General features: G+C 35.2%; 1 protein-coding gene across 2 annotated transcripts in view; it reads right to left on the bottom strand.

Moving 5' to 3' along the window:
- Positions 1-705: 705 nt before the first annotated feature.
- Hacd4 (3-hydroxyacyl-CoA dehydratase 4) overlaps positions 706-9,033 on the bottom strand; it is a 25,048-nt gene continuing 16,720 nt past the window's right edge. The window contains exons 6-7 of one of the 2 annotated variants that reach the window (XM_010613746.3): positions 6,195-6,320; positions 706-1,061 (exon numbers count right to left, since the gene is read on the bottom strand). In XM_010613746.3, coding sequence (XP_010612048.1) covers positions 982-1,061; positions 6,195-6,320 — 206 coding nt within the window. In that variant the 3' untranslated portion in view covers positions 706-981. The remainder of the gene's footprint in view (positions 1,062-6,194; positions 6,321-9,033) is intronic. The other variant, XM_019205997.2, reaches the window with a different exon arrangement.

The raw sequence follows: 9,033 nt of genomic DNA, 5'->3' as shown, positions 1-9,033 counted from the left end.
TGTAAAATCATGCCCTGCTTCACCTACCTGATTTAGATGATACTGTGATGCAGCTTTGGAGTTGATACAGGAACAAATTAAGTCTGTTGGGATAAAATTAATGTATTTTTCATGTGATAAGGACTTGAATTCGGTGGAGCCTGATGCAGAATGTTATACATTGAATCTGTGTTCCCCGAAAGTTCATGTGTTAAGCCCTCACTTCAGTGTGGTATGCAGAGGTAGAGCTTTTGGAAGGTAATCATGCCGTTAGGGTGAAGCCCTCCCTCATAAGACTAGTGCCGTTACAAAGAGACATGTGGGAGGAGAGCTCTGCCTCACATGAGGGTGCTGTGCAGAAAGCATCCGTCTCTAACCAGAGAGAGCCCTCACTAGGAAAGGAGTCGGCTGGCACCTTGGTCCTGGACTTCCCCAGTCTCCAGAATGAGACCTAAATTACTGTTATTTAAGCCACCCCATTTAGGTGTTTATGAAATAGTATCCTGAGCTGAGACATGGGATTTTGAAAGATGTTCATTTTACAAGTATATCTAATTTTTAAGGTGGATATAGTTGTTAGTTCTGCAGTTACATTTGTCTACAAAGTGTGTCAAAGTTGTTCTAGACAACTGCAGAACATTATTTTTACAGTGCTTCCCTCATATAGATCTGCTGCTGTTTGAGTCTGAAATGAAAAATACACGTAATTCAGGTAATAAAGTTTGGTTTCTCAATTTAATTGAACTTACTCATCTTTACAGAAAAATAATCAGATTCACACAATATAAATATAACTTGTATAAAATCCATAGCTTTGACGAAGCAGGGTGTACAGAGTGTATGTCTTAGAAAAAAATACTATTGTCACCTAGAATTTTAGGGGGCAGTTATTTAATGTCATGACTTTTTCCTCTAGTAGTATTTGTCCACCAGAATCATTCCTGTGTTGGATATGCTGACACTGAGTCCCATCTTTTTCTTGTCACATTGGAATGCTGTGCTTCACATTTTCTTTTTAATGGAAAAGACTCTGAGGACGTCTCTTCTTTCCGAGTAAAGATGACTGTAGGTAAAGTACATACCTAAGGTGGATAAAAAAGTGGCAAAAGTAAGGAAGGTTGATTAGCTAGGTCTTTGGAAAGAACCATGATTGTATAACAGTGTTGCCTGAATTCCAGGGACAAGATAGATAAAAGGGAGATTGAAGAAGGAATACTTAAAGAAGTATCCAGAATTTATTCAGAAATAAATAAACTCTATCCTACTATTTTTTAATGCATGAAATTTTTTTTTCAGGGTAGCTCCCCTCACTGCCTCTATAGTGTTACTTTAATCTTTTCTCTATTACGTTCTTAGATCTGATCACTTGTTACCTTCTAGAGATAATCATTATCTTAATCTGTGAGGGTTAGACATAAGGAGATTTAATAAAGGAAATATTTTCCCAATATTTCTACAAAACAATTAAAAAATTATTAGTTTTACTTTTTAAGGTTCTCTGAATGTATTCTTCTTTTAAAACATTAGCCTAAATTAATGCACATGTTAATGGGATTCAGCGTGCTATCTCCATACATGCAGTGAGCACTCAGCGTATCCAGTCACCTCCATCTGTGCCTTCTGCCCCAAGTCATTCTTCCAGTACCCTCGGAATCATTCTGCTTTCAAGTCAACTTCTTTTTTTAAGTTTCCACATATGAGAGAGAGATGGTAGTTTTCTGAGTCTGGGTTACTGCCCCTAACGTGTTCCCCAGTTTCTTCCATTTTTCTGCAATTGACAGGGTTTCTTTTCTCTTGATGGCTGAATAATCCATTGTGTTTGTGTGTGCGTGTGTACACACACCGTATTTTCTTTATCCATTCATCTTTTGGTAGACACCTAGGCGGATTCCCAATCTTAGCTATTGTAAGTAGTGTCACACTAAAGATAGGTATGCAGATATCTCTTTTGTATGCTTACTTCACTTCCCTTACATATATAGGAGTGGGATTGTGGACGTATATATACATAGTAGTTTTTTTTCAGGGATTTCTTTAAGGTACTTCCATGATGTTCCCATCAGTGGCTATACAAATTTGTATTTCCACCAACAGTTCATAAAGGTTTTTCTGCACATCCTTGCAACCATGTTTTGTCTCTATGCTGGTTTTTTATAATGGCCATTCTACAGGTGTGATGGAATCTCACTGTTTTGCTTTGCAGTTTCCTGATGGCTAGTAATATTGAGCATTTATTCATATATTTATTGGCCATTTGTATTTTCTCAGTTCATGTGCCCATTGTTGATTGATTTATTTTAAATGTTTTTTGAGTTCATATATTCTGGATATATATTGTTAGATGAATAGCTGGAAAATATAGTCTCTCATTCTGTAGGTTGTCTCTTCACTCAGTACTTTTGCTAAGCAGTTTTTTAGTTTAATCCCATTTGTCAGGTTTTGCTTTTGTTTTCTGTGCTTTTGAGGTCACAGAAAATCATCACCATACCAATACTTTATTTTGAATTGTTTCCTTCATGTTTTTTCAGTAGCAGTTTCACAGTGTCAGACCTTCCTTTAAGATCATTCATACATTTTTAGTTTATTTTTATATAGGGTGAGAACAGGAGTCAGATTTCAGTCTTCTGCTTGTATATATCCAGGTTGACCAGCACTGTCTGTTGAAGAGGTCATCCCTCCTTCAATATCTTTTTGGGGGGCAACTTTGTCAAAAGTCAGTGGCTGTAGGTTCATGGTTCAATTCTGGTTTCTCTATTCTGTCCCAGTCATCTCTGTGTCTATTTTTATGCAAAAATCATCCTATTTTGGCTCATTTGAGTCTTTTCACTTCCATATGAATTTGAGGATTTTTTTTTCTAGTTCTGTTAAGCATGTCAGTGGTATTTTGATAGGATTGCATTGAATCTGTAAGTCAGTTAATATGACCACTTTAACAATACTAATTCTAATCCATAAACATGAGGTCTACCTTTTGTCAAGTTCTTTCATTAGTATTTAGTAATTTTCATTGAAGAGGTCTTTCATTTCCTTAGTTTATTTCCAGGTACTGTGTGTGTATTGTGAATGAGACTGCATTATTTCTTTCTCAGCAAATTCATAAAAGATGCCTAGAAAAATTACTGATTTTTATATATTGATTTTGTACCCGCTGTTTATTGAATTAGTTTTTCAGGTCTAATAGTCTTTTCATGGAGTCTTTGTTTTTCCGTGTAGAGAATCATCAGACAGGCATTATAAGTTCCTTCCACCCTGTTAGTATGCTTTTTATTGCTTTCTCTTGCCTAATTTCTCTAAAACTTACAATAATATATTGAATAAAAACAGTGGGAGTAGACACCCTTGATGTGTTCTTAGAGGAAATGCTTTGTTTCTCATTCAGTATGATGCTGGTTGTTTGTTATATGTAGCTTTTATTATGTTGAAGTATAATCCTTCTATACCTAATTCAGGACTTTCATCATGGATTTTGAATTTTATCAAATGTTTTTTCTACATCTGTTGATAAATCATATGGTTTTATTCTTCATTCTATGTATGATACACTTTGTTTATTGAATTGCATATGTTGAACCATCCTGGCATCCTTGAATGAAACTGAGTTGATCATGGTGTGTGATTATTTGGATGTGCTACTGAATTTGAAATGCAGTTATTTTTGGAGGATTTTGCACGTATGTCCCTCAGGGATATAGGTCTATAGTTTTGGCTTTTTTTTTTTTTTTTTAATTGCTATGTCCCTGGTAACAGGATAATGCTGGCCTACTGAAATGAATTTTAAAAGGTTCCCTCCCTTCCAGTGCAATGGAGTAATTTGAGAAGAACCAGCATTGGTTCTTCAAAAGTTAGGTTAAATTCAGTGGTGAAGCCATCAAGTCCTGTTTTTCTTTGTTGGAAGACTTACTAATCTAATCTCTACCTGTTGTCATGCCAGTTGAGTCTTTAATATCTTCTTGGTTCAATTTTGGTAAGTCACATATGTCCTCAAATGCATCCATGTTTTCCACATTTTCCAATCTGTTAGCATATAGTTTCTCAAAATAATCCCTAGTGATTCTTTGTATTTCTGTGATAGTTTTTTTTTAAATCTCTTTATTTGGAGCTCTTTATTTGTTGTAGTCTAGTTAAAAAGTTTGTCCATTTATCTTTTTGAAGAACTCTTTATTTCATCCATCTTTTGTATTTTGAGGTCTCTATTTCTGTTTTTTTTGTTGTTGTTGTTTTTTGTTTTTTTTTTTGAGACAGGGTCTCACTGCATAGTTGAGACTGACCTGGAATTCACTGTGTAGCTCAGGCTGGTCTCAAACCCACAGCGATCCTCCTGCCTCAGCCTCCCAAGTGCTAGGATTACAGGCGTGCACCACCACACCCGACTATTTATTTCTGTTCTGACCTTTCTTTCCTTCTGTTAATTTTGGGTGTAGTCTTGCTTTTCTAAGTCCTTAAGATGCACCATTAGGTTGTTTATAGGAGACTTAATTTTTATGCAGTTATTGCTACAGACTTCTTAGTGTTGTTCTTGCTGCATCCCACATATTTTGTTGTGTTTTCATTTAGGCAATTTAATTTTCCTTCTGACTTTAATGATCCACTGTTTGTTCAGAAGTGTATTGTTCTGTCTCCAGGTGCTTACAGGCATTTTATATTTTCTCTATTCATTCCTTTGTAAGCAAAAATACAATATGATTTCATGTTTTTAAATTTAAGTCTTGTTTTATATCCTGGTTCAGTGATGGCATACCTTGTAGAGCTTTCAGTAATACAAACAGCCCACCACTGCACCCGCATACCATAGGTTTGCCACCACTTAATCTAATATATGGTCTATTCTGGAGAAGGTTCCACGCCCTCATGAAAACAGTGACATTCTGCAGCTGTTATTTTTAATATTCTGTATATTTCTGTATAGTTTAACTTATGTTTGTTGATTAGGGGAGGGGCAGTTGGATGATCTACCCATCTAGATGGGGTATTGAAATCCCATACTTACTACAATGGAACCTATCTGTTTAGTTCCAACAGTATTTTATAAAGTTGGGTGTAAGATTTCTGGTTATCATATCTTGAATTGATCCCTTGATCACTTTGTCTCCACAGTTTTTCTTTCAATTACTTTTAAGTATAGCAACTTCATCCATTTTATCAGAATATCAGTCCTTTGACTTATGGTTTGTGTCTTTACTGGTAAGAGGAGTTTCTTGTAAACAACGTATTTTTAGACCTTAATTTTTTAACCCATTCAACCATTCTGCATCCTTTAATTAAAGATCTTAGTCCATTTACATTCAAGGTCCTTAAAGTATGGACTTGTTTGTTATTTTGTTGTATTTCTTCTAGTAGTTTTGAGCATTTTTTTTCCTTATCTTTTTGGCTTAATGGTCTATTGAATTACGGTTGGTTCTTTCCTGTTTCTATTTTGTGCATGGACTCTTCTAGTGGGACTTAACACTTATATGCTATCATGATGTAATTTTTCTTCCATTTCTGGATGAAGGACTTCCTTATGTTTTTGTTTTTGTAATGCTAGTCTGCCAGTCATGAATTCGCTGAATTTTTGCTTGAGAGGTCTTTATTTCTCCTTCACTTCTGAAGGAGATCCTTGCAGCAGAGTAATCTTGGTTGGCAGTTATTTAAAGGACTTAAAGTACATCATTCCATTCCCTACTGGCCTGTAGGGAAATCATTAGGCTCAAGTCTGAATGGTAAGTTTGTAGTTTCTCCTACTGATTTCCAGTGTTCCGGTGACCACTCACCTCATAATGTAGTTATTCTCCTGTTGCTCTTGTTTTTCATTGTTGAAGAGCTAGTGAGTCCTCTATTCAGCCTTTTTGAAATCCCACCCAACTGTAAATTTTTGTTCCATAAACTTTTCTTGAGTCTTCAGCACCTATTCCCATTTGCTTGCTAGGAGGAACTAATAAGTGAGAAAATTATAAATAGCTAGTTCTGCTCAGTTTGATGTGTACTTTGTAAATAGCTGTGCTTATAGTCAAAACTTAGTAAAATTGTTCCTGTTCATTCAGTGAAATAGTGATATATTTGATCTTGTGATGCCTTGTCAAAAGCACTATAACTTCTAAATGCTTTAACAGCAGTCTAATTCATAACGTTAGGCTTGCTCTTTGGTCTCTCCCATGTTTACCAACTTGTTTAGTGCGATAGATGGAAGCATAAACCAGGAAGAACAGGAAGAGTGGAAAAACAAAGCAGCTGTTTACCTATAAAGAGCATCAGGAGATACAGCTTCAGCACATATGGCAAGTAGGTGGCCAAGTCCAAGGGCATCTTGGTGGAGTAAGTGCCAAATGACTCAAAATAAGGCAGCGACTGGTAGATGGCAAATGCTGTTTAAAGGAAAAAATTATAAACATTTCCTACTTGTTATGGGGATGTGCTTATGTGTCTCCATAGTAGAAGCAGATTTTGACTTAGACAGTGACAGTTTGATTGCTAAATCCTTTACCTAAAGCTGTAATCTGGTATAGAAATATAATTAAGTTGACAAGACTATTATAGTAGTTTGACTTACCACATTTTTACATTGTATATTTTATACTATGCTTACATGGAAAGACTATAGAATTTCATAAAAGGGTGATTCAAAATGCATCTGTCCCCCTTGCCACAAATAGCAGTGATAAGCAAGTAAATTTGGAAAACGCTGCATATATTTTCATTTTGGAGTGAAACAAAACACATTGAACACTGAAGTAGTTCTTTGAACTACTTGAAAAGTTCTTCGATAAAGAAACTAGGATCACCTAACTTTTCAGGGGAGAGGGTAGTACTGGGGCTGGAACCAAAGGCCTTCCCACTGAGCTAGATCCCAAGCTATTTTTAGAGTGAGGGTCTCACTCATGTAGAACTCGAACTTGTGGTCCTCCTGCCTCAGACTCCCAGCCCTGGAATTGTAAGCTCATACCGCCACACCCAGCTCACCCAACATTTTGTCGATATAACTGGCCTTGGATTGTCATCTTCTTCCTTTCCAAGCCTCAAGAGTAAGAAAAATGCTGATGAATTCTGTGAGAAATGCTGGCCTAAAATATTTTGAGGGAGAAAGCTGATATCAAATACAAAGAGATTCTGTGAATCGCAACCCTGTGTATGGAGTTTTTCACAAGATTCCATGGCATGAGAAGATAGTGCAATATGGTTATATGATATTATCATTAAGGTAAGCTAAGTGGAGAGTATGTGGGAATTTGTATAACTTTGCAATTTCTTGTGGATCTAAAATTATTTCAAAAGAAAATGTTTTTATAAAGAAAGAAATGGAAGGAAAGAGCCCACAAAGATGTTGGGCACAAGCAGCAACAGTACAGGACCTGCACTGACACAAATTTGCCATCTAAGATTAACATGACTGTACCTAACACTTCATCATGTAATTAGTTGTTTTATTCATATGCACTTTATCAGATGGGAAAATTATAATTATTACATTATTAAAATTATCAAAAGTTAAGCAGCATTCTTAACTGCATTTTATATTGCAGAATATTTGAAATATATAGAAACAAAGATAAAATTACTCATCATAGGCATTTTGTCATATGCTTTAGATTTTTTTCTAGATACCTTACCTTGCAATTATAAGTTTATAAATCTAATAAAAGAATATGGATTGTAAAGCAACCATATAAGAACATGGCTTTCCTAGAAAAGGATAGGCTTAGAATTCACAAGAATGGAAAGATTTACTATATACATTCATTCCTTATTTTAAAGAAGGGATTAGTCATAGTTCTACCTTCCCCCTTTATATAATTTATTTTAACTTTTTATTAATTTTAATTGAGAAATTATAGGTATACATTTATGGGGTCCAGTGTATGTTTTGATATATGTTTAAAATGTGTAATGATGAAGTCAAGCTAACATACCTATCACTTCACTTATTTTGGATAATGGGACATTGAAGTTTACTCTTGGTTATCTTTTTTATTTTTGTTTTTCTTTTTTTGGTATTGGAGATCGAACTTGGGACATTTGCACTTGTGAAGCAGGCAGCAGCACCACTGAACTAAATCCCCAGCCCTACTCTTAGTTATTTTGAAATGCACATTTACTAACAGCCAAAACTGTATTCTTCCTGTCTAATTTAAACTTTACATCCTTTGACCAATATTGCACCACTCCCTTTATATGTCCTCTATGGTATTTTCATGTAACAAAGGAATACACTTAATGTTTCAATGAGTAAAGTATTTCATTCTGTTAGTACATTTTTGTAGTACACAGTGTTTACATTCCTTGTGGAGAATTGGTACATATACATAATACTGCTGGGGATTTAGCTCAGTGGTTCTGCAGGCGTAAGGACTTGAGTTCGATCCCCAGTACCCCCCCCAAAACTTTCATAATACTTAATTCCTTTCATCTTAAAAAAAAAAAAAAAAAAGAGGGTAATCAGCTTTTATGGGTTTTCAGGATTATCCATTGAATTCTCTTCACAAAGAGAAGTTCTCCAAATTTTTTCCTTTTAGAAAGAAATTTTTGATTTAATACATCCAAGCTCATTTTCTCTGGTCAGCAATAGATAGAAAATATGTTTTATATTTTTCCCTTAGTTACCTTAACATGCTGCTTTTTATACTTTGTTTTTAAAAACTTTTTTTTTCAGCTTTAATTGAGTTTATTGGTACATTTTAGGGATACAGTACAGTTACATTCATTGTTGGGATCTTGTACCTCTACATGACAGGTCTTGGTTCTCATTTTTTCCCCTTACCTCTGCCCTCCCTTCCCCTCCCTCCCCTCCCTATCTACAAACACTTTATTTTCATCTTTTCATTCTCTCACATTTTTTTCTTTTCCCTTTTTACTCTTCCCCTACCCATCCCACTTTCCCTACACCTTTAGCTCCTTTCTTCCCATTTCTAAATGTCAGTAATCTTATTAGAATCTTATGCATTGTTGCAGATTATTCACACCAGGGAAACTATTCGGTATTTACACGTGTGACTTATTTATTTCACTTAGGAATATATCTTCAATATGTATCCATTTTCCTATGAATGAATCTATTTTCTCGTTCTTTATGGCTGAGTAATA

The sequence above is a fragment of the Fukomys damarensis genome, unplaced genomic scaffold (assembly GCF_012274545.1).
Source record: "Fukomys damarensis isolate Sample0158 unplaced genomic scaffold, DMR_v1.0_HiC HiC_scaffold_31, whole genome shotgun sequence".
NCBI classification, from domain to species: domain Eukaryota; kingdom Metazoa; phylum Chordata; class Mammalia; order Rodentia; family Bathyergidae; genus Fukomys; species Fukomys damarensis.
Note: the sequence above shows the minus strand (reverse complement) of the source record. Positions and strands in the feature narration are given on the sequence as shown.